The sequence below is a fragment of the Rhineura floridana genome, chromosome 21 (genome assembly GCF_030035675.1).
Source record: "Rhineura floridana isolate rRhiFlo1 chromosome 21, rRhiFlo1.hap2, whole genome shotgun sequence".
Taxonomy (NCBI): Eukaryota; Metazoa; Chordata; class Lepidosauria; order Squamata; family Rhineuridae; genus Rhineura; species Rhineura floridana.
The window spans coordinates 13,670,335-13,695,482 of NC_084500.1; the positions used below are offsets into that span (position 1 = coordinate 13,670,335).

Here is a 25,148-nt window from a genome sequence, read left to right on the forward strand (position 1 = left end):
TCTAACTACTTTCATTAAAATCGCACCCAGAGTGGACTATAAACGTGAGTAGGCAATTAATTGGATGAAGAGTGGGCTATAAATGTAACGACGACAATCACACACACAAATAAATCCGGGTAAACATCAGTCCTCTCCCACTCCCAAGTTTAATACCTGAGTCAATTATCATCATCCTTTTAGTCTATTCCATTTGTATGCCACCTTTCCTCCAAGGAGCACGAAGGGGTGTACAAACATGGCTCTCCCTCTCCTGTTTTTATCCTCACAACAGCCCTGCGAGGTAGGTTAGGCTGAGAGACAGTGACTGGCCCAGGGTCACCCAGTGAGCTCCATGGCCAAGCTGGAATTTGAACCCTGGTCACCCCGGTCCCAATCTGACACTGTAACCACAACCCCACACCACATAAGGAGGATTGTCTTTAATAGCAGATCTAAGAAATAAGGAGGATGATTTGAGTGCCAAGTACATCAAAGTGTTTCTCTCAGCATGTACAGAATGCCACCCCCCAAACCACAATCTGATTCCATAATATATGAAATTAAGGGGTAGGTTTCCCAGGCGATACAAAAGTGTGCTCATTTTAGAAATATGAACTCCAAATCCCATTGGCTCTAGCAAGCATGGCCAATGGTTAGGGATGGTGAGAGTTGTAGTTTAGCAACATCTGGAGGGCCAAACGTTCCCCACACCTGGTATATCTATATCTACAGTATATCTCTTATACAAATATATATATTCATTCTATCTTTTCTCTGCGGCATTTTGGGGTAATCCAGCTTAATGCGAGGGATTTACACAGGTCCATCCAGTGAATGTTATGAATAAGATGGGATTCGAACTCAGCTCTCTCTGGTATAATGCTAGCTAGCACTCTGTCTACCACACCACAATGGTCGTGCAAAGTCTTGCACAAAATCACACACACACACACTTTTCTTTTCTATTTTACAGTGCACTCCATGGCATGTCTACTTAGATGCAAGCCCCAGAGCCCAGTGGCTACTCCCAGAGTATGCACAGGGCTGCAATCTTAAAAATATGAATTACATCTGATCCCATGATCATGACATCCAACGACATTTACTTGCGAGACCGCCTTGCCCCATACGCGCTCACTCGAGCACTTCGATCTGTGGAACAGGCCCTGTTCCAAGTGCCACATAATACTCGTTCTGCGCTTGCACAAAATCGATCTTTTACTGTGGCAGCACCTACTCGTTGGAACTCCCTGCCTATTGACATCAGGCTGGCGCCTTCACTGCATTCCTTTCAGCGCCTGCTTAAAGCTTTTCAAGCATCTCCAGCCACAGAGATGTTGATTGGTTTCAATTTTTTTTTAGTTAGTTGGTGTTTTAATTGTTTTAAGTATGTTTTTAATTACTTGTCTTTAATTGTTTTATTGATAATTTTAATTTTTGTTTTGTCCACCGCTTAGAGGTCTTTACATTCCAGCGGTATATAAATTTTGTTAAATAAATAAATATATTAGGAGCCACCCTTGCATGTGTTTAAACTGCGGGTGGCTGGGGGGACCTTAACTTTCACCATCTTGATTGTGACAAGGGGTTGAAGAGCATTTGAGGAGTAATTAATCCGTGTTAGCGACCTTGAGTGCATGCCCAGCCACAAAAACAAACAAAAAACTCTGAGGCTTTGAGAAGAATGGAGAGACAATATCTGCCTATGCTCAGAAATAACCTTTTCTCTCCTATTACTCTTTATTTATTTTGACAATTTATATATACTGCTCAATCACAATCCTCGCTAAGTGGTGTACAGAAACTCAGTACAACAGAAATAAAAATGAGTTAGAAGAACTACAAAATCAGAATTTAGATCAAATGCCTGCTGGCGTTTTGTTTTGTTAAGTCTTCAGTAGGTGCCTGAAGTTCAACAGGGAGGGAGGGGGCCTGTCTGACCTCAACTAGAAGGGAGATTCACGAAACTGGGTCCACAGAACTCATCACATGGCTCTTGGTGGATCCGAGCTGTATGTCTCAGCCTTGTGGGACAACTAACAGTGACTCCCCCAAAGACCTCAGTAGTCAGGGATATCAAGCAGTCCTAGAGGTATCCTAGACCCAGGTTGCTAAGGGCCTTGTAAGTTAATGTCATATACTAGAATATGTTCTAGAAGTGAGGTACAGCACTGAAGTTCTTGGGCGGAGGGGAAGCTCTGATGAGCTGCAGTTTTTATGCATGCAAGATGAAGTTCACCTTCAGAGGAGTGAGCAAGTTCATAGGACTGGTTGGCGCATCGCTGCCATTCGTTATGTGATTTGTTGGTTTGTTTTTTTTTTGAAAAAATGCCCTATGATGACGGCGGTGGTAATTTATTATCCTCGTTGTAAGGTGCCCTCTGCTCCATTTCGGAGGGTGGGATATAAATCTATTCAGCACATGTTTACGCACACATGGGCACATTGCTTGATTTTTGATCTGCAACCTCTCGATGCCCAGCTAGCTCGACGCAGGAACCATCTCCCTTGTGTTTGAGGGGCAGCATTTGAGAGGAACGTTCTGTGGGGTTGCATCTGTCGTGACCCATTTGCATGGAGGAGTCATCACTTGATGGGACAGCCATCAGGGGATGAAGATGGATGTACGGATTCAGAGGCTGGAGCATCTGCCTTTGTGGGTTTTCTGTGATGTGCTAAAAAGGCTCAATTTCACAACGGCCAATCCTTTTGTAGATAAAATACCGCTATCCCTGGGAAAAAGGGGGAAATCCGCAGGCTGGGATCCAAACATTTCCAGAAGTACAAAATATATTTAGGGAGAATAAAATATTAAAGCTGGGAGGGGGAGAGATTCTGAAAACAGCCAATAAGGACTGTTGTTCTGAGGGTCATCAATGGAGGGTAGGCTTTTGCTTCTATCATGGATTTTGGGAGATACAGCCTCTTCCCTCTGGGAGATCTCTCTCTCTCTTGACTTGCATAGGGGTAGAGATGGTGGTGGAAAACGTAGGATAGATACATGTGAAAAACAAACAGAATTTTAAGCCTCCCCCCCCAGCAAATAACTGCAATTGGAGAGCCCTGAGAAAATAATTCACTCTGATTCAAACCGGCACCTGTCCATCAAAATGAAAGCCTGCTCCAACCTCTCCCCAGTCAAACTCAAGGCATTTCTCTAGTCAGCTTGATTTTGCTTTTTTAAAAATAAATAAATAAATAATGCAGTTTAAAAAATTGCATTTGCTGGGAATCACAATCGGGGAAGGTGCTGTTGCACTCAGGTCCTGCTTGCACAGGGCATCTGGGTGGCCATGGTGTGAACAGGATGCTGGACTAGATAGGCCTTTGGCCTGTTCCAGTTGGGCTCTCCTTATGCTTAAGGCTGGCATCCTGAAAAGGACCACTCTATATGGCAACATTTTGTTGCAGGCCTCACCTATTACATAGATGTCCAAACAATGGTATGCTTCGTAGAAAGGATGGGAAGTTTCAGAGTTTTCTGGCAGTTACTTCAGTGCTGCTTTGGTGGATATGCAACAATGGTCTCTAGCAGGATACCAGCGCGGAAAAATCTTGGAAACTGTCACAGAGGTGATGATGGCAGTGGAGGCTGATGACTCCGATGTCAGTGGGGCAGTGACTCCGCTCCAGGTTTTAGTCTGAACTTTCAAGGAGCTGTCCAAGGTGCTGGGGAACCTTGGACAGCATCTTAGAACAGTGCGTTGGACAGTTCTTTGAAAGTTCTGACTAAAAGCCAGAGCAGAGTCACTGCCTCGCTGACACTGCAGACATCAGCCTCCACTGATGATGGTCAGCTTCTCCCCACTCTGAACTCTGGTGCACTTAATAGCTGCACAACAAGCAGGAATTCAGCTGGTGATGCTTTTTTCTAAACCCATCACTGCATGTCTGCGCAGGGAAGATGCCCCTCCTAAATTTCTATCCATCCTGAACCATGGCATTATTTAAAAAAAAGGGGGGGGAAGACAACTGAAATTATAAGAGAGAGCAGGAGAAAAAGTAAGTTTAGATAGGTTGGCTTTTAGCAAAATAGGGCACGCCTTCTTTTAAGAGTCCTTAGTAACCTGGATTCATAACAACGTTTGTAACAACACAGACTGCCACTGCTGGAGTAGCATTGGTGAAGCCCTGGCTCAAACCCTGGCTCATCAAGTCATGCTCTTTAAGCCTCTCCTACCTTGCAGGGTTGTGGTAAAGATAAAAGGGGTGCGAACCTTGAGCTCCTTGAAAGGGAAGATGGGATACAAAAGGTAGAATAATATAACGTTCTATAATAATAAATTGCTGGGCACTGTTAAAATAAAATAAAATAAAATTTGCATGGCTACAGGTTAGCAATCTAAATAACTTCCTGATGTGAAGCTTGGACTCCAACTCCCAGCAGCCCCCACAACTGCTGGGAATGGGAGTCCAAAACATCTGGGGGGCACCAGGTTGGAGAAGGCTAAGCTATGGTGGCTGGAGGGAGGGGACAGAGGCTCTTATTTCTTTGAGTCCCACAAGAGGTAATTTGAAGTTTTGCATATGTACAAAAACCGAAGGAGGGAACCCCACCTTTTTTTTAAAATCCCAATGAAGACTGTGTGAGGTCAGCAGGGGGGGGCACAGGCTTTTTTTTTTAAGGGAAGTGATGGAAAACTGAGCAGGAGGAAAAAATGGAATGGAATATCCTGAAAAGGAGCCTTCTATGCTGTAACATTTTGTTGCAGGTCTATTATTATTTTAGGGGGGTGGAGATGGAAAACTGGGCAGGAGGCGGAATCGAATGGAGCATCCTGAAGAGGAGCATTCTACAATATAGCATTTTGCTGCTGGTCCCATTGTTATTGTGACTGTTGCCTTAACTAGTGTACACTGCCCTGAACTCCTCAGTGGAAAGACAGAATACAGATATGATGCTGATTATGTTCCCTTCCTACCCACGGAGCTTGCTAGCTGGCTTGAAGCATGTCAGCAGGTGTTCTGGAAGGAAGCTCTATGGAAATAGGGTGATCGACAGCCAGGGATTAGCCGCCGTGGAACCCGATTCTCTGTACTACAACTAGCATCAGAATACTCTGGTTATTTATTTATTTAAAGTGGTTTGGGGTTTTCAGTTTTCCCCCCCACTCTTCAGCCAAAAAAGGCTCCCAGAAAGGCTTCCAGATCATTCAGAAAAAAGAGAAAGAAGACAGTTCTGACCCCCAAGATTATAATCTAAAAATACATGACACAAAAGGAAAATTGATTGGGAGGGTAGAGAAAACAAACAAACTCAGGTAGACCTTCTTAGTAATATGAAAATGCTGTTGTTGGTCTTAATCACCAGATAACTAGGTCCTAATAATATCAACACTCCAGACTGAACTACAAAAATATGAAACAATAAATATTGATTGTCCTGAACGTAAGAAGCTGTCCTATACTAACCAAGTCTGGACATTGCTCCATCTTGCTCAGCATTGCCTACCCTGACTGGCAGCAGCACTCTAGGGTTTCAGGAAGGGAACATTCCCAGTCTTGTCTGCAGGCGTCAGCAACTGAATCTGGGATCTTCTGCAACGCAAAGCAAATGCTCTACCACTGAGCCAGGGTCGTTCCCCAAATAAAACCACAAAATGTTTTCGGCTTCCCGAGTCTATCCAGAGCCTTACAACCATCTTTCAGATTTCCCCTGTGCTCTACAATCCCAGCCTCCTCCATCTCCCTATCTGCCTGTGCAGCGGTGGGAACCGAGGGCAACATAATATGAGCCCTGCCAAAGGCTCATCTAGTCCAGCATTCAGTTCTCACAGTGGCCAATCAGATGCCCGCGAGAAGCCAAAAAGCAGGGCCTGAATGCAACAGCACGCTCCCTATTTGTAATTTCCAGCAAGCGGTATTCTAACGCAAAACACATCCTTAGCACATGCCACACCGGTGCTATGAGATCTGCATTGGCAGCCTATTAGCCACTGAGTCAGTTTTAAGGTCCTGCTACTTACATATAAAGGCCTAAACAATTTTGGACCCGGTTGCCTGAAAATCTGGCTTCCTCTCCACTATCTGGTACGGGATTAAGATCAGCAAACAGAGCTCGGTTAGCCTAAGGATGGCCTGATGACGATCGGATTGTGGCTAACGTGGAAGCGGGCTTTTCTACTGGTGGTGCCAGTGTGGGAATGCCTGCCCTGCCAAAATATGGGAAGCCCTATCCGTACTGGCATTCCGATGGCTCTTGAAGGCCCACCCGTTTGGGCAAGCATTTCCTGGAATCTGGCCATCCTGACCCAAGTGTTTGATTGCTCTTCTAACCGTTTTAATCGTTAATGCTTTTGATAGGGTTGTTTGATTGCACATTTTAAATACGGCGTTTTCAAAGACAAGGTTTTCCTGCGCATTTTCACTCTGTATGGATTTTACGCTCGTCAACGGCTTAGAAGCTATTCTGGCATGGCAGCGGTATATGAAGAAACAAAAAGTGCATCTTTTGACACTGGAGGTAGAACGTAATCATTGCAGCCGGTAGCCACCGATACCTTGTCTGGCCGTTCTTATAAGCTTCTATAACTTTCATCACAGCTCTGTCTACCAACTCTAGCTCTTCTTCCTGAAACCTCTTTTTGCTCGCCAACAATCAGATAACCGGCTTCCTCAGCTTTCGTGACACCTTCCACTTCTCCTTAGGGTTTACATTGAGTAAGGTTCATATCCCTTTTTGGGAAGGGCCGTAGCTCACTAGAGTCCGACTTGGTGAAGCAAGTCCCGCGGAATTCAGCCGGGTTAGGGTAAAATGGGGCTGGGATTGCAAGCCTCAGGAAGTTAAAAAAAATGCATCAGCTTGAATAAATCAACAAAAATAAGAGGGTAGCTCCTGCTGGACAAGGGAGGTTTGTCCAGGGAGATGGAGAGAGGGACTGACATTTTTTATTAAGGATGCTCTAATAACCATTAATTCTGAATCTGGAAGATGTGCAGTCTTTCGACACGGGTCTTTCGTGCACCAAAATATTGAAACAGCCTCGCTGGCAGGGAATGGAGGGAGGCTCTGCAGGGGGAGAAAAAGAACCATCCAAGAACCCCACAGCATCGACCCCATGGATGGTCTAGGACTGGCCCATCTAGCTCAGTGTTGTCTGCACTGACTGGCAGCGGCTCTCTCAGGCAGGGAGTCTCTGCCAGCCTTACCTGGAGATGGCAAGGGAGATGCTCTGCCTCTGAGTCAAGGCCCCTGTTTGGTCACTGCCAAACCATCGCCGCGCCTCAGCGGCTGCTGGCGACCTTGTGATGGCGCGACAGGAAACCAAGCCTCGAAGGGCCCGATCCCATGCAAGCGGGGGGGGGGGGATCTGTCCTCCTAAAGCTCTGCCCAGATCTGACTGCCCTCGTCGATCTGGCCTTTCTGCAGTCAAGGGATCCGCTGGATCTCTCCAAGCACATTCTTGCCAATAAAGCCCCCCGCCCGCAGGCCCCGGGCAGTGCAATCTTGTTTTGTGAACTGCCCGGGGCGGGGCGGGGGGCTTTCGCTGACTGGGCGGTTCAACACGCATCCTCTCCCAGGCATGTCTGTGCAGGCTTCAGGGTCTCTGTTCTGAGGCACGCCTCGGCACTCAAGCAGGCTTCTTTGGGAGTCAGTCCAAACCGAGACCACCAGGGCCTTCTAGGCCGCGCACGTAGAGCACCTCCCTCTCTCCGGAGAATCCTGGGAAGCTGTAGTTTGTGACGGGTGCTGGGAAGGGGTAAACTACATCTCCCAGCATCCTTGGGTGCTTTGCATGTATAGTGTGTGTGCAGCCTTAGTCCTAAATCAAAACCCGGTTAGAACCAGGCTGCAAATGTGCTCACCCGGAAAACCCTAGGGAAGACGGATAAAACTGCCACTGAGGTCTTGGAGGGTGACATTTAGCACTATTATTATTGTTGTTGTTGTTGTTGTTGTTGTTATTATTATTATTATTATTATTATTATTATTATGCCAAGATGAGCCCCCCTGCTGCTAACTCCCCACGCCGAAATCAGTAGGGTATGCAGCCCTGGCCCTCTCCTCGTGTTTCCTGGGAGGGGAGTCATCCCGGCCAGGGGCACTGAGCTCTCAAGTCCAGCCCTTAAGAGCCGGGCAACCTGGCCGGGTGGCGTCCGCCGTTTTTATATCATCCAAAGCCGGACGCCTCGCTTTCTGGAAGGATTCGGAAAACCTGCGGGTTGCCCTCTTCCACTGAGGATCACTCCCAACGAAATGGGCGCTAAAGCCGCGCTTTTACTTGGGACTAATTGCCATGCAATTCCGCAGGACTTACTTTCGAGTAAACGCGGAGATCCACAGCCTCCAAGGACAGAGAGCCCTTACAGACACTGTACATCGTATTCTTTCACATGCAGTATCTAACCTAGGCGTACAGCATATACTGTCTTGTATTCGTCTGCATCTGGACGATCAACAACGCCTGCGGCAAGTTTGCTCTGAAACTTGAAAGCTTACGGCGAATAGCTAATATCTATATATATGGCTAAACGTGTTTGTGTTATGTTAGTCACGGTCGTTATCTGTACACGTGTAGACGCCTGCATGTTATGATAGTCACTGTAATTATCTGAATATGTGTAACCGCATCTATGTTGTTAGTCATCGTCACTGTATCGCTAAAATAAGTTAGTCTCTGTAATACACAATCGCTAAACTCCAGCTGAGTCACTGTAATACATGGATTGTCTCCAAGGGTAGTCGCACTCAGAGTAGACCCACTGCCATGAATGGCCACGGCTAACTTAGTTCCATTCGTAGCAATGGGTCTACTCTGAGTATGGTTAACATTAGATACAACCCATCAAATCTCAGAGAGAGAGAGAGAATTTGGGGGATGTCCACCCTTAACATTTCATCTCAATTTCTCATCTATCCTGAGAGGAAGGGGTCACGATTCAGCTCAGAGACCCTTTCCCGCCAATTGCTTTGAATGGCAGAGTTTAGGAGGCATTTTTAATTATCCTTCACTGGTATTAAAAGGCATCCAGTTGACATCCCGCTGGGATGAAAAACAAGCAAAAAACAGAAAACCCAACACGCTTCCTTTGGGCTGGATCGTGCACACAACCATTTCAAATATGTGTCGGCCTTCGCACTTTCTTCTTGGGGAGGGAAAGCGGAACCAAACCCGCGTGGCTGAAGGGAAAAGAGAGAGGCCAGAGATCCTATTCAGAGAGCAAGACAGGCAGTGGCGAGCCTCAGCGCGTTTACCCAGATGGAAGGGGCCCCTATAAAACCCTGGGGCTTTGATGGTTAGCGGGTTCAGTGCTTCACACGTGCTTGGAGGGCGGACGCCGAAGACCCCCGCCTGCCCATCAAACTGGACTGCGGCCCATTTTAGCCCTCTTGGCTTGGCTTGCAGAATTTTACCAGAAGCATATAATAATAATAATAATAATAATAATAATAATAATAATAATAATAATAATAATAATAATAATAATAATAATAATAAACTTTAGATTTATTTTTTCTTGCGTAGGGGAGAGTTTTTTTTAAAAAAAAATGCATCGGGGGAGGCTGTGAATGATTGACTCCGAATGAGGGCAGCAACAAGGAGGATATTTTTGGCCAGCTCGGCTAGGCCTCGAGAAGGCGATCCGTTGGCAAGGTTCGACAAAAGGGACTGGAAACTTGAAGGACGGACGGAGGCCGATGAGGCCGGTCCCGAGAGCAGGAAGGAACCGGGTTGTAGATTTCGAGCGAGGGTCCTTCCGCCGTGGACACGGACGCCCCCACACACACTTACGCGTGGGTCGACTCGGAAGTAAGTTCCACGAAACTTGCTCGCCAATTAGAGCGGGCTCAGGCTGAGATCCTGCGCCGCCGGCCCTGGGCAGAAGCCCTTCTCGTTGAACTCAGTGGGGCTTACTTGTGAGTAGACATATACAGCAATGCACCTTTTCAGGAGGAAAGAAGCAGATCGCCTCCGGGGAGCGCGTTGAGAAATTTTCTTTAAAAACCAGCTGTTCGTGTGTGCATTTAACCCTTACACATTTTTTTTGGGGGGGGGAGATCTATCGTAGGAAGAAAACTGCGATCCAACTGGACAAATGCAAACAGATTTTTTTAAAGGGGGGGACAAGTCCTCCTTTTATCTAAGATCTTCCCCTCCCCCCCTCTGTTTTTCTCTCTGCCAAGTCCTCGGAGCATAGGAACCATTGGAACGTTCAGCTCGGTGTTGTCCACACTGGCCGGCAGCAGCCCCACAGCGTTTAAGCCAGAGGACATTCCCAGCCCCCCCCCCACCGGAGAGGCCGGGGATCGAACCGGCAACCTTCTGCGCGCCCAGCAGATTCTCCGCCCCTGAGCGACGGGCTTCCCCGAAAGTCTTGCGGTTCTCCGGGGTTCCCAGCAAGGGAGATTCCCAGCCCGATTTGGCGGCGGCGCGGAAGAAACCTGGGACCTTTTGCATACAAATAATATCTTTACCACTGGAGGGGGGGACCTGCCCCCCCCAAAAAATTTCTCCCCCCTATTTTATAAAATAAAAATAAATCATTAAATTTACCACCGAGGAAAATGCTCCTCCCTCTACAGTTTTGATGCACCCCCCCCCGGATTTTTCGGCTGGCTTAAGGGCCTGGTCACAATCCTAAAAACAAAGCGCGGTTCTGGATACAGGGCTGATCCCGGGAGGAACCCACCGAGTCAGAGCTTGGGCCTTCTAGCTCAGTAATTTCAACACGGACTTGCAGCCGCCCTGCAAGATTTCAGGCAGGGAGTCGCTCCGAGCTCGACCCGGAGATGCCATTGGGGACCGAACCCGGGACCGTCTGCATGCAAGGCAGGCGGTCTGCCTCTGAGCCACGGGCGCGCGGCTTTCTTCCTCCCTCCCCTCCTCTTTTCATTCAGCGCGGCGTCCTTTCGGGCTGCCTACATCGTTTCCCCTTCCTTTTCTTTTCTCCTGTTTTAAACGCTAGCTGTGTTTCCCCCCTTTTTTCTGGTCGCGTGTATGCGTAAGATCCTATCGAACTTCCCCTCCCTTAGGCTGAACCCCTCTGCACTCTTGCTAGGGAGCAAGGCCCATTGATATCAGAGGGCCTTGTGTCGGAGTAAACACACCTCAGGCTCGAGCTGCGATTCATTCATTCACTTACTTAGAGGTATATATCTCTTTATACACTCGGCTCTTCAAACCCTTAGGGTCTAAAGGGTCGCCAGAGCGGCGACGAATAATTTAAAAGCAACCATCTTATTTGCTCAGCCCCCCCCCATTATTTTCTAACACCCCCCATGTCTTTCGGTGCTCCGAATGCGCACTTTTGCTTCCGCTTGGCTGCAATCTTTATAGACCTGCAGCGACAGAATTCGAATCGAGACGCTGGTCAATTTCAGGCAGCATCAACCCGGCCGATGGACAGGGCCTTTCCTCCATCCGAGCCTTGCAAAGTTCGAAGCCGATGGCTTCCTCCACTTCCCGCCTTCGGAAGTTTGAAACGGCTTCTCTTTCTGAAACCCACACCCCTTCCATTTGAAGCAGGTTAGTTCCCCCCCAAAGAATCCCGAAAGCCCCTTAACGAACTATAATTCCCAGGATTCTTTGGGGGGAAATAAGGTGCATTAAATGTCGGGTGTGCATCTAGAGTAAAAGATCTCTATCCTAACTCTTGTTAAGCTCTCAGGGTAGAGGTGTTTGTGGGAGCTGAGTTTGTTAGCTGTCAAGGTTTTGCTCAGAGCAGATCCACCGAACTCAATGGCCCGAAGTGAGTCGTGTCAATTCATGCCAGCAGGTCTACTCCGAATACGATTAACATTGGATCTACAAATTATATCCTATTTCAGATCAAGAGATTCTGGAAGGAGACTTGCCGGAAAACCGGATTTAAAGTGGTCTAGGCTTGCCCAATCGAGGTGGGGGGAGGTAAAGCGGGTTGCCCGCCCCGCTGGGGGCGAGGGTGAGAGGACAAGCTGTGTGTGCTTAATTTTTTCCCGCGTCTGCCTGTCTGTGTACACACGCACGCACAAATCGCTTCCTCCGCCGGAAACAGAATTTCCTTATTCTAATCTAGTTATCAGGTTGCCTTCTCAAACAACAGCAACCCCCCTCCCCAGCACACACGTACAGGGATTATTTGAAGGCTCACACCCTCACCTTAGCAAGCCCCAGCCGAGCTGTGCCGCCTTGGCCTGAGGTTTGGCGCTTAGAAAGGACAGCGGGGGAGGGAGAGCACCAAAAAGTGAGATTTCCTAGGGGAATGATCAGGCTTCTCCGGAATACACACTTGCCCGTGGTGGGCTGGGAGCCGGCAGACAGAAAGAATCCACACTCTCTCTGTGTGTGTTTGTGTCTAAACCCAGTCCATACCTAAGAGAATTCTACATCAGCACAAGTCGGGTTCCCCCCCCCAGTTCATTGCCTTTTTTGGGGGGGGGAGAAACCCTCCGGGAGAAGCGTATTACAATAAAATAGAGAATGGACGTGAGAAAGTCTCGCAAGAAAGCGCTAAGTGGGGGCTGGGAGCCGATTTAAGGGCACGATCCAGCCTAAATTCAGCTAAAAGACCGCGCGAGCCGAGGCGGGCTTACTTGGGTGTATTTACTTATTTATTTAAAATATTTCTGTCCCCCCCTACTACCCTATAATAGGGCACTCAGGGCGGCTTACAATAAATAAAGTCTCCCGGGTCCCACACTGAACAGGGGCTTACTCTGTTGAACTCGCTTTCCTGGATACAAGCTTATGCGATTTCCAAGGGCAATTACTTCTGAGTAGAAGTCTTAGGATCCCGCCGTATGCCTCCCCGTTTTCATTCAACGGGTAGTTTGCAACCGCAAACCAGTTTGCGCCAAAGGCCGGCTGAGGTCTGTGGGGCTTACTGAGGAAATGAATTTCGGATTAGAAGGGCTTAATTTTGGGGAGGCCCCCTTCGAAGATCCTCTCTTTCCCCCTTCCCTTATAAATAACTCTGTTCCCCTGTCGGGTCAAATTCTTTCCTTTGGGGGGTGGCGGAATTTCTCCCCCAAAGCTGAACATATATATGTTAGTTTAAAGGGTATTTAGGCGTCTACAGAGGACACCGAAGCTGGCCTCACTTCACGTTTATTTGATCGGGTTCATTATTTTATTATAGGACATCCCATTTTTCCCCTTTTTACAGACATTAACTTTATTAGCCAGCCCGGGGTTTTAAAAGAACCCGATTCTTGGGGGGGGGGAAAGAGATAACAATTTCCCCCTTTTCTTCCCAAATGTTTAATTCCCTCCCCCGCCCCCAGCTTCTTCAAATTCTCCAGAACGCCTCTTATTGTTTTATTTAGGACGAGAAATAAATACGCACAAAAAAGGTACCCCGAAAAAGCGACCTCCCTCGAAATCAAAACCGTGGTCAGATCGGGAGCTCAGTTCGATTCAGAGGAAACGAATTAAAGGGGGTGGGGAGAAGGAAAACATTTGATGCCCTTTTAAACATCGAAGAGAAGCGCCGCTTTTAAAAGGCAGTATATTAAAGAAGTGGAATTTTTGAGTGTTTTTTCTATTGAAAAATAGAATTTTCTGTTTTCTGTTTGGTTTGTCTACTGGCTTTGAGGTAGATGGTGGCAAAGATATATACACTGAATATAATTAGTACACACAAATATTCTTCCTAGGGATTAACGGCTACCTCTCTCGTGTGAAAACTTGGCAAATTCAGAGCTGGATTCTGATTGCCTTAAGGGGGGAAAAGGGGGTAACTTTTTTTGTTTAAATGCTCCATCCCTTCACATTTTTTAAAAAATTCCGATGATCTCTTCCGTCTTTCTTCTCTCCCCCCCCCCTCTGTTCTTTGTTTGATTTAGGAAAACAGAGAGGAGTGCCAGTTGTCAAAGAAAGTAGGTCATGTTAGAAACGTCCACAGAGAGAAATCCCCGAACGATCTTTGGCGTTTCAGAAAGGCCCCCCCTTTAGCCTGCAGTGTGTGTATATATAGATATAGATGTTCTGTTTTTAAGATCGCCTCCCCCCCCTTGGTACCCTCTTTAAGGCACTGACTGACGGCTGACACAACAACCAGGCCTCCCTCGGCAGCTACTCTGGAACAAAGGCCCACTGAAAAAGCAAATGAGCCTCCTTCCCCCGTAGCGGATCTCGCATTTTTCTCATTTTTTGTTAAAAAGCCAAGGCGCTGTACCAAACCGATGTTCCTGGCCTGGAGGAGTGACTCACCTGCGCACCCCCACACGATTGCAACAAAGCCCGAGAAAGGGCGGGCGAGGAAGCCTCGGTTCGTTTGCGCCTGACTGTGGTGACTGGGTGGTGATGGGGGCGGAGGGGAACACTTTGCACATGTGCAGAGGCCGGGTCATTCCTTCGCGTATCCTGGTGCCCGAAAACCCTGGCCTTTGAAACAGGGGCCCTGGCGAGAGGAGGGGGGGGAGGGAAAGGATGGAAGCACCGATACTGTGATCTTTTTATTTTTGGGGGGAGGGCCAGAACCTCGTGTTGGCTCTCTCTCGCCGTTTGCAGGCGAGCACTAGAGTGGTTTGTGATGTAGGCTGCGGTCCGGGGGGGGGGGCGGAGAGCCAGGAGAAAAGTTTAAGGCATGGTAACTTAACTTGGACCCGATGCTGCGAGGACCAGGGGGGAGGGGAGTGCAATTACCCCCCCAAATAATAAAAAGTAGATCATTAACAGATCAATCTCATGCATGTTGAGTAGGCGGTTGTCCCACTGTGTTTAAGGGGGCTTACTCCCAAGAGCAAACGTGCAAGCTTGAAATCCTAGGCACGCTACCCTAGAAGTCAGCCTGCAAGCCGGGACCCCAGGCGCACGCGTACAGTGAAATAAGTCAGCACCCTTACTCAGAAACAAGCGGGCCAGCTGCGATCCGAAGCACCCTTGGGCGATCCGAAGCGCCCTTCACTTAGAACTCAGCCCGATCTTAGGGACACTCCCCCAGGTGTAAGCCCCGCTGAACGCAGTGGGACTTACTTGCGAGTAAACACGTAAGGACTACGCTGTGAGCAAAAAAAGGTGGGGAGGAGACCGCGACGGAGAGACCCCCCCTTCCCCCCCCAAGCCAAACTTTGGGGACTTACCTAAAGAAGTCGTTTTTACAGTAGAGCTTTCCTTCTCTGGAGAAACACTTCTCTGTCAGGTTGCATTTACATTCACAGCACTGGACGCATTTGACGTGCCAAGCCCGGTCCAAGACGTTCAAGAGGAAGCGGTCGAGGATGGGCCTTTTGCAGCCGGCGCAGTGAACCATTGTCTTTGGTTTGGGGGAAGGTCGGCTCGTGGGTTTTGAGGCTCTCGCTGTTGTGGCTCCGCGTGGTTTTGGTCGGAGAGGGGGGGGCAGGATGAAAAGTTTGCAGGCTGGAGGAGGAGGCCGGTGAAGGTTTCCCCCCCCCCCGGATGTCAAAAGCAGAGACAAAATCAATGCAAAAACAAACGCAAAAACACACGTGGGAGACAGCAGGGAAGAGGACCCCTCTCCCGCTTTTAAAAAGCCTTCGCCTGGGAACAAGCTGGGTGGAGAAGTCGATTTTCTTCTTGGCAAAGTCCTGGCTGGATCATCAAACTCGGGAGCTAATAATAAAATAATATCTTCTTTTTAAAAAAATCTTCCAAAAATCGAAAGCTCCTGCAGCGTCCAGAAGAGGTCAGCTTATATATATATATATATATATTTAAAAAAACACCGAAGCTAATCTTCTTTAATAATATCAGTGTCCTTTTTTCTCTCGTGGGCGAGGTTCTTACCAGAAAAAAAAAAAGCCTTCTTCAAAACAATGAATTAGGACTACTGCTGCTGATGGTGGTGGTGAGGGCAACCAAAAAAAGCGAAAACAGGAGTTGTCAGTACGCCGAAAGGTGAGGGAGCATCAGGCGGTTTAAAAAAAAACAAAATCACAAAAGAATCCTCGCAGGTTCGAGGTAGAGCAGTCTGAGGTCAAAGTGCAATTCAAAAAAGAGCCCCCTCCCCAAAGGGAGACATGGAACAGGGTCGTCCTAAATGAAAGGCTGCAATGCCCGGGTACATTTCGACATTGAAGAAGCCTTTGGGCGGCGACCTGAGTCTCCGGGCTTCAAAACAGAAAAGGGGAATGATGGGGGGGGGAGAAGAGATGATGCCTGCTATACAAATAGAAAGATGTTCATATTAGGACATCAAGAGGGAGGGAGGAGTGCTCTCTCCCCCCGTGTCTCTTTCTCGCGGTTACAAATCAAATAATAATAAGCCTTTAAAAAGACACCGGTGTGATCATTGATCCTCGTACTCCTTCCTTAAATATATATATCTATATATTTAACAATCCTGTTGGGGGGCAGAGTGGGGTCAGAAACCAACAGCAACCGAAAGTTACCTTACCCCTATCAGATCGGGAGGCCACGAGTGAAGAACTCTTGCGCCTGCTCCATTGGGACTCCTGCGACGCTCGCCTGGCTTTGCGCGTTAGGGGTCCTGGGCTGCTAAGGACATCCAGTCGCCCCCGCCCGCCGCAACGAAATTGTAGGGCAATTCCCTCCCTAAGAACAAGCCGGCCTTTTCCTTTGCTGCTGCTCGAGGCGAAGTGGTGTCGCGCTGGAGATGGACGAGGCCTTTCCCCCCCACCAGCCAGGCAGTCGCGCAGTTCGTCTGGCGCTTCTTATAGAACAGAGAATCCACTCCCGCGCTCGCCCTCGGCGTGTGTAGCTCTGTCTCTTTTCCAAGCTTCTGCCGTTCTCTCTATAGACTGCATGTTCACAGCTGTCTACACTCTGAAGCCTTATGCAGTGACCCCCTACGTCACGGCCGTCGCCAGCCAATCGGAGCCGGCCTCTCTTTCTCTCTCTCCTCTCCCCCCCTCCTTTCCTTCCAGCACATCAGAGCATCCTCCTCTAAACCGGGGTGGTACAAGCGAGACCCGTTTATAGGGAAATGATAAGAGGAAGCGACCCATTGTCAAAAGGCGGTACGTTTCTGTTCAAGATTTGGGTTTTTTTCGGGGGAGGGGGGGTCACGTATTACTAGCATTTGGAAGAAGAGGGATGATTTTTTTTTGTCTAGCTTCGTTTTATTTAACACCCGTCCTAGAAGTTTATATTCGGTGGAGATAGGACTGGGTGAACTTTAAAGGGAGTTTAAGCTGACAACGGGGAGGTGTCAGATTTTACACCCACGATCCCAAACTGGTAGGTCACTTTTTGGGAGGAGGGTTAAAAACAATGCGTCTTCTTTGTTTCTTTCCACAACAATGATCTCTGTGTGATATTTGTATATACGTAGTTGTGTGTGTAATATAAAATATTATATATATATATATATAATAATTGTGTATGTTCATAGCTTTCTAAACAGAAAAACGGGTTGCATCCAACGGATTTCCTCCAACTAGGAACGCAGGAGCTGCCGTGTACCGAGTCAGACCGTTGCTCCATCAGTATTGCTAGCACTGACGGGCAGCAGTTTTCAAGGGTTTCAGGCAGGGGGCTCTCCCAACCATACTTGGAGACCCTGGGGGATTGATCCCTGAGAACCTTCTGCACGCAAAGCAGATGTTCTGCCGTTGAGCTAGTGAGTCCTGCTCGGAGCAGACGCATTAAAAAAGGTCCTCTGAGCCATGTCCATTAGTTTCAAGGGATCTGATCTGAGCGCGACTAATATTGGGCGCAACTCAACCTTAGCCCTACTCAGAGCAGACCTATTGAAAACAGACATGACTAACGGAGGTCCATTAATTCCAGTGGGTCTACTCTGAGCAGAACGGAATTGACTATAATCCCATCTGAATTAAAAATAATATTTTAAGAAATGCAGGAACGTTTTTCCTAGCCAAACAGAAAAGTTGCAGTCTCGATCGACTTGGAAGGTGTGTGTGTGTGTGGGGCCCCACCGGAACCACCATCTCGTTGGCTTTATACAATGTATCTAAGGACGAAAACAAATTTTAGGGTTGGCAAAAGAGGTTTTTGGGATGGGGAAGAATCTCATCCTAGTCTGAATTAGGAATATGGCATTGTTAAGAGTGGGGGCGGGAGGTAAGAGCGAAATATATTGTGCGCCTGTGTTTGATATTCGTGCGAGGAACCTCCTGAGGTCTAGAACCTTGATCCTGAAAGCAAAGCCCCCGTGATCTTGGCGAATGGGACCCGAGCCCCGATCCTCGGAAGGACGGAGCTCACTGGGAAGCAGATTATATACTGCATCCAGATAGGGCCTTCCAAAGTCAACTTTCGTCAAAGGCTGAGCAGGGAGGTTTCTTGGAAGGCGATCAAGATATTTTTGAAGGTGGGCGCGCGTGTGGAGAGCTCCTGATCCGGCTGTCCTCGAGTCTCCTGCAATACTTTCAGCGTCTGTTTACATAGTCTTTGGTGCATAATGTGGGCATGTACAGTGCATCGACAGATATAGATTGAGCACATTTGTGTGTGCGTTCGTGTCTCTGCGCGCGCGCGCGCACATTTCACGCAACCATTTTCGTTTTTCTTTTTGCGGGGGTGGGCTTCCGGGAGCCCTCGAAGCTGCCATCCCACCATACGCCCCGGGGAGGAAGCCCGGTTGGCCTGGCTTCCCAGCAAACATGCCCACGCCGCTGCCTGCGCGCCGATCGATGCCAGCTCCCCCATCGATTGGAGCCAATGGGTGGCAGATGCATGCACGGCTATATTCCCTCCCCCTTCGCTGACTTAGGCTCGTTCACTGCGATGGGTCTCCTCTGAGCAGGGCAGAGCTGAAGAGAAGCCCCTTTAGAGAACATCTACTGCCTTTCCGGCTGGTTGGCCTTTGGAGATGGGTGGCAGACTTAAAGGAAACAGAGGTCTCTGTTTGTGTGTGTGTGTTACAAATCGCTTAATCCGAGTAGCACTTGTTGATTCTGGGGAGGGGCCCCAGGAGAGCGCCCTTTCGTGCCCCTCTCCCCAGAATAAAAGCTTTTTTTGGCAGTTTCCAAATCCTTGATTTCCTACGAAAGCGTGAACCACTCTGTCTGTCTGTGACAAATTCCCCACCTGCAATCCAGCCATTCTCTTGGTCCAGAGGCGCAAACTTCTGAGAAAACACCAGGGAGGGTGTTTGTTTGTTAAAGGGAGAAAACTACATTTAAATATCCCCCCCCCGGCCTTTTTCAAATAGAAGGCTGGCAAGTTCTCACCTCTGGTTTAAGACAACCTCACCGGCAGCAGAAGTGGGGGGCGAAGAATGTCGCGTGTAGACGAGATTCTAACACTTTTCCGATTCGATTCCACTCGCGGGAGGGGCTAAAAGCGAACCAAAACACACACCCCCGAAAATGAATACTAATGAATTGAGCTGTAGTGATTTCCAATCTGGATTGCCTAGGGAAAGAGCAACCTGTTCTCAATAAAATAATAAGATTTTAATAATAAAATTATATATATATATATAATTATTATTATTTTCTCCGTCTAATAATTATTTGTGGAGGCTCTAATCGTCCCGGTTCTGTTTGTTGTAGATTTATTTGTTTTTTTCGGGGGGGGAAATGAGCTCGGAAATTTTCTCCTTTAAAAAATCCACAAAGCCCGCGGGTATTATTCACTTTTCTGGACTGAAATCTAAATCTATTATTAGAAAATAATTTCCCCCTCAAATTCCCCCCATTAAAAAAATGGAATCAGTGGCTCTCCAAAGTTTTAAAGGGCGTTTATTTCCTTCTAACATTTGTTTAGGATCAGAACGTCAGTTTCGGTTGTTCTTTTCCACCCCAATACTTATTTCCTTGGGAACCAAATATATGATGTTTAAAGCAACGGACTAGACTAAAGGGGAACCCCTCTCTCTGTGCGTGTAACTGCAACTCTCTCAAATACACTTTTCTGGGAGTCAGAATTATTGGGCTCAATGGGACTGACTTGCTGAGGAGACTTGCATAGGATCGCACGGCGGTTCCTTTTAAAGCCGCAACGCCAGAGATTTTTCTTGGTAAAATGGGCTGTTTGTACAGGCTCAACGCGATTCAAGAGAGTCGGATTGGCGCAGGCTGCCCCTCCCCCAATGTAATCTCTTGATGGCTTTTCCTGAAGACTTCCTGCTATCTATCTTCCAAGTTTATCCTAAAACTGATAAATCCTCCCCTGTCTTCCTTAACTCATACAGGGCAGAGTACAAGGTCAACAACACCCCCCTTTCCCAAAACATCCCCCCGCATCCAGCGCCTCCCCTTCAGCCCTATTCCCAACCTCGTTAATTCAGAGTCCAGCCTCTGTGTACACCCCGACCGAAGCACGTTGCTTGTGATGGTGGGCGGATCCCGTCAATTTCCCCAGTTTTCGTACTAAATGCTGTAGCCCGATCGACCAATGAGTTCAGCAGAAATCCTTGGCTTCCTTTTTCTTTTTCTTTTTAAAGGGGCGGGATGTGATCCTCAGCAAGTCTTAGGAACGACGCGCTGCCGACCCCAGTAGGGATTGCTTTAGAGAAATGCCTTTATGGGACCATCTAGGCGTTGAAAGGGGCTGAACATCCCCAAGTATTTGTTTGGCCTTGGCTGACGTGTCTGGAGGTGGATGGAGCTGGGAAGGCCGCGATCCTGAGCACACCAGCAGCCCAATCCTATGCAAGTGCACTCAGGAGGAAGTTGCCCTTGAATGCAACGGGGCTTACTCAAGTGGCGCGCTTGGAGGCCAAGCTGCAGGTTTCCTAGGAGAGTAAGTCCCATGGGATTCAGAGCGCTTTGCGCTCTTAGGATCCCGCTGCGCCTTTGACTGAAAACAAGAGAGTTTCAGTGTCCAAGACGTCTCCCGATCTTGCCCTTGTTCGTCTATTTGTGGAACTTTTGTCTTCCCTGTAGTAAAATGTTGACGAAAGGAGGGGGAAGAGGATGATTTGGGGGAGGGGTATGAAGATTCTTAATGGTTCCCTCCAGCCCCGCCCATTGAATCCCTCCAATTTGAGCCAATTGGAGGGAAATTCTTGGTTGTGCAATTAGAGCGGATGTGGCCTCTTTTGCGCAACAAAGCCACTCCGCCCCCCACCTGACTTTCTGGGGGCTTCCAGGCGACCTGTTTCTTGAGCGTTCATCCTGGGTTTGCGGGAGGTGAGACGATGTTGCCTTCGAGGAAGTGCGTGTTCCACACCTTCCAGAGGATTTCCCCCTCGCTTTCCTTGGGGGGGGGGAAGTCCGAGCATTTGGCCAAGCGGATTTGTTGCGCAAGACCCCCGCCAAACGACTCTAAGGGCACAATCTGAATTTGCCGGATCTGAGGGCCCTGTTTGTTTCTGAAGCTTTCATTCCTCTTTGTTTATGGAGAGGTTAGACGAGGTTGCATCAAAGCAAGGATTTCTAGTGCATTCATTTTCCCTATGGCACAAAGTCCATTCTTTTTGAAGCACACCCAAAGCATCCTGGGAACTGTAGTTTGTTAAGGGTGGTGGGAATTGTAGCTTTCTGAGGGGTCAACTACAGTTCCCAGGATTCTTTGTTGTTGTGTTGAGGGGATGAATGTGCTTTAAACGTGCTTTAAATATATGGGGTGTGTATGGAAGACCCTCCAATCAACTGTAATTGCGCCCCCTCCCGGAATTTCCCAGTGTTGTGATTGAATCCCATCTGAAAACAGGTACAGTCTGGAAGCCCCCTTTGCAAGAAGGAAACGAAATGGGTGTGTGGTGCGTACTGGAAAACTGCCAAGGGATGGCAACGCTTGCTCTGTCGCAACGTCGTCTAACTTCCCCGCAAGCAAATCGAAAGGAATGGTCCTGAAACGGCCCCTGTCGGCGAATCTCCCGGCAAAGAAATCAGGAGGCATGGAAATGCCCAGAGTGGGAGGAAAGAAAGAAAGAAACTAGAGAGAGAGAAATTGGAGGAGGAAGGAGGGAGAAAGATCCCTAGATCCTAGATTCGTGGTCCTGCTCATTTATTTATTATTTCATATATTTATATACCGCTTAACCCATAAGCCCGTCTCTGAGCAGTTTACACAATAATAATGTGAACATAAAACAGGCGGCGAAACGAAGACTCTGCTCTGCGATGCAGTGGGATGTAAAACTAAACTGCCATACAACGCAGGACAAAGCGATGCCATCTTTGGCGTCGGGGGGTCCCCGGAGGGCTCCTTCCCTTGCAAAGACCCCCCTCCAGCTAGCCAGCCCACCCCCGCAGGTCTGGGCTTCTCTTCCTCCCCCCCCCACAGCTCTCTGGCTCCAGCCGGCCCCCTCGGCTTCCGCCAGGCCCGCGACAGCTGCACCGGGCGGTGCCAAGGGACCCATTCGCCTTTGACTCCAGGCTGACCCCCCCGCCCTGCCCAGTGAAAAGCGCTGATGGGGGATGAATAAGGCACAGGGGATGAGCATCGGATGCCCATCGACGGTTTGGGGAGGGGGGGGAGAGAGAAAGAACCCAGCTGCTTATTCCGAGGAGCTCGACTGAGGGATCAGCCTGCCAGAGCTGGACTCCTCCGAAAGAGGAGATTTGGGAAAGAAGACCAGATCTATCTGGCTGTCTGGCTCTCCTTTCTCTGTCTTTTTTCGATCTCCCCTTTATCCACTCTCTCTGTCTCTGGTTTCTCTCTCTCTCACGTCTTTCTTTCTCTTTAATTTAATCTTCCTCATTCTTTCTCTTTCTGTCATCTAGTTCCTTTTTCTTTCTCTCTCCTCTTAGTTAGTTAGCGAGGGGGCACGCCATGACTATCACAAAGGGAGCCTGGACTTCTGAATTTGCCACCACACTACTGTACTCATGATTACTGAAGAGGCGGTCCCAGGAATGGGGGGGAAAAAAACTAAATTCAGTTTGCATTTAAAGACAAGTCGACCTAATTTGCACTTTCTGAAACATTGGAACCATAACACAGCCGTCCTTCACAATTTGAAATTCTCCATGGCGGTTTCCCAGCCAAGTAGCATGGACAAGAATGCATATAACTGCGTAAAAATGCATGGATTTGTGTGGGGGGGGGAAATACAAACGTGTTATGTTGGGGAAAGTTGCTTTGCAAAAATGTGTATATTGGGCAAAATTGCATAGGTCGACAGACTCGCCCATTGGCAAGTAGTCCATTTTAATCCCATGACCATGAAGTCTGGGGCTGATGGAAGTTGGAGTCCTGCAATGCCTGGGAAAATGTCCACATAGTTTCCCCGGCCCTGCCAATTGCTACACTGCATAGCATAGCAGCTCTCTAGGTTCACAGGCAGATCTCTCTCTCTCTCTCTCTCTCTCTCTCTCTCTCTCTCATTCTACCTGATTCTTCTAGCTAGAGACACTGAGGATTGAATTTGGGCTTTTCTGTAAGTTAACCAGGTGTTGTGCTTCTGAGTCTTGTGCAAGATCCCTCATGATGGACAAGTTTCCCTGAACAAGACATTGCCACTAGTCATTCTCTATAATGTGCACCTGCAGGGCAGGATCATTTCAGTTTGCTGGGGACCATTGTCATGATTCTTAACTAATTTATATGCCGCTTGCATGCCACAATGACTTCGCAGCGTGGTATGATGTTAAGACAAATGTCTGCATAGTTGGGCCCTGGCAATTGTTGTTCGATTTTAAATAGTTTTAAAAACAGTTTTAATTGTTGATTGATGATTTTGTACTGGTCATTGACTGTAATAAAAATTCATTCATGAAATCAATGGTAAAAATCCACCCATCGTTTAAATAAAACAATAAAACAATTCATTCCAAGCATTTTAAACACCCATAATTGAAATATACAACAACACACCAATGTCTAACAATTAAGAAGGTTAAGAAACAATTAAAAGCGTTAGATCAGGAAGTTCAAATTCAGGGGAATGTTTGCCTAAAGAGAGGTGACTTCAAGAGCCGTCAGGATGCTGATACTGATGTTTTTCAGCAGGGAAGATGTTCCACAACACTGGGGCCACCAGTGAAAAAGCCCTGCCTCTGTGTCACCACAGCTCGCTGGATAATGATGGGACTCAACAGGCCAGGCCTAGGTCCCCATGAGTTGAGTGTGGGCCCTAGAAAATACTCCAGAATTCTTGGCGGTGTGCTGGGATCCATTGGCAGATGCCAGGAGTTTCTTGTCAAGTCACTCTGGAATGGGTTCCCTAAAACAACAAGAAGAAGAAGCTTGGAAGAAGTGGTACCATGTAGTTGCATCCTCACCATTTGCAGACAGCGGCATAAGCAAAATAAAAGACAATGAAATAATAATGGCTCTCTACTCCCAATGCTACTGACCCTTAATGGCTATGTTCTACCTCCACTGGTGGAAACCACATGCTTCTGAAAACCCCTTGTGGGAGAGGGCAGGAAGGGAGAGTGCCATTGTGCACAGGTCCTGTTTGTGGGCTTCCCAGAAGAGACATCTGGTTGGCCACTGCGAGGACAGAACCCAGGACTAGACGGGCCACTGGCTTGATCCAGCAGGGCTCAACTTACATTCCTCAAGCCAAAGTAGCTACTAGCTAGGATGGCTATGTTCAATCTCCACTGTTGGTGGCAATACGCCTCTGAATATAAGTTGCTGAGAATCGTAAATGGTGCTGAGTTCTGTTGCACTCAGGTCCTGCTTTTGGGCTTCTCTTGAGGCATCTGGTTGGCCAGTGAGAGAAGGACATAGGACTAGATGGGCCACTGGGCTGATCCAGCAAGGCTCTTCTTAGATTCTTTGTTGTTGTTATATGCCTTCAAGCCGATTACGACTTATGGCAACCCTATGGATCTTTTTTTGGATATGTTCATAGGGTTTTCATGGTAAGAGGTATCCAGAGGTGGTTCACCATTGCCTTCCTCTAAGCCTACGGCACCTGGTATTCCTAGGTGGTCTCCCATCCAAGAACTAACCAGGCCTGACCCTGCTTAGCTTCCGAGATGAGACAAGATTGGGCGTGTTCAGGGTAGTATGGCTGTAGGCGTCTTAGAGTCTTTAGGGGCTTACAATATTAACTGACCAAGACGGTACATAGGCCACATTCACACTGTACATTTATTCCACTATTATTCCACTTTAAACTGTCATGGTTTCCCCCAAAGAATTCTGGGAAAGGTGGTTTGTGAAGGATGCTGAGAGTTGTTAGGAGACCCTTGTTCCCCCCACATACCTGCAATTCCCAGAGTTCTCTGGAAAGAGGGATTGATTGCTAAACCACTCAGAGCACCGTAGCTCTGGGAGGAGAATAGGGGTCTCCTAAAAACTCTCAGCACCCTTCATGAACTACACTTTCCTTGGGAAAGCCATGACTCTTTAAAGTATAATAATAGTGGAATAAATGTATGGTGTGAATGTGGCCTCAGCTGAGTTTTTGTCTGCCCTCTTGTAAAGAATTATCCTCAAACAAACAAAAT

General features: G+C 48.0%; 1 protein-coding gene and 1 pseudogene across 1 annotated transcript in view; both read right to left on the bottom strand.

Annotated features, from left to right (window-relative positions):
• Positions 1 to 15,157, bottom strand: part of LHX1 (LIM homeobox 1) — a 51,134-nt gene extending 35,977 nt beyond the window's left edge. Inside the window, exon 1 of the mRNA XM_061604786.1 lies at positions 14,988 to 15,157. Within this exon, the coding sequence (XP_061460770.1) occupies positions 14,988 to 15,157 (170 nt within the window). The remainder of the gene's footprint in view (positions 1 to 14,987) is intronic.
• A 9,441-nt stretch (positions 15,158 to 24,598) lies between these two features.
• LOC133374542 (5S ribosomal RNA) lies at positions 24,599 to 24,717 on the bottom strand (annotated as a pseudogene).
• Between the last annotated feature and the right edge of the window lie 431 nt (positions 24,718 to 25,148).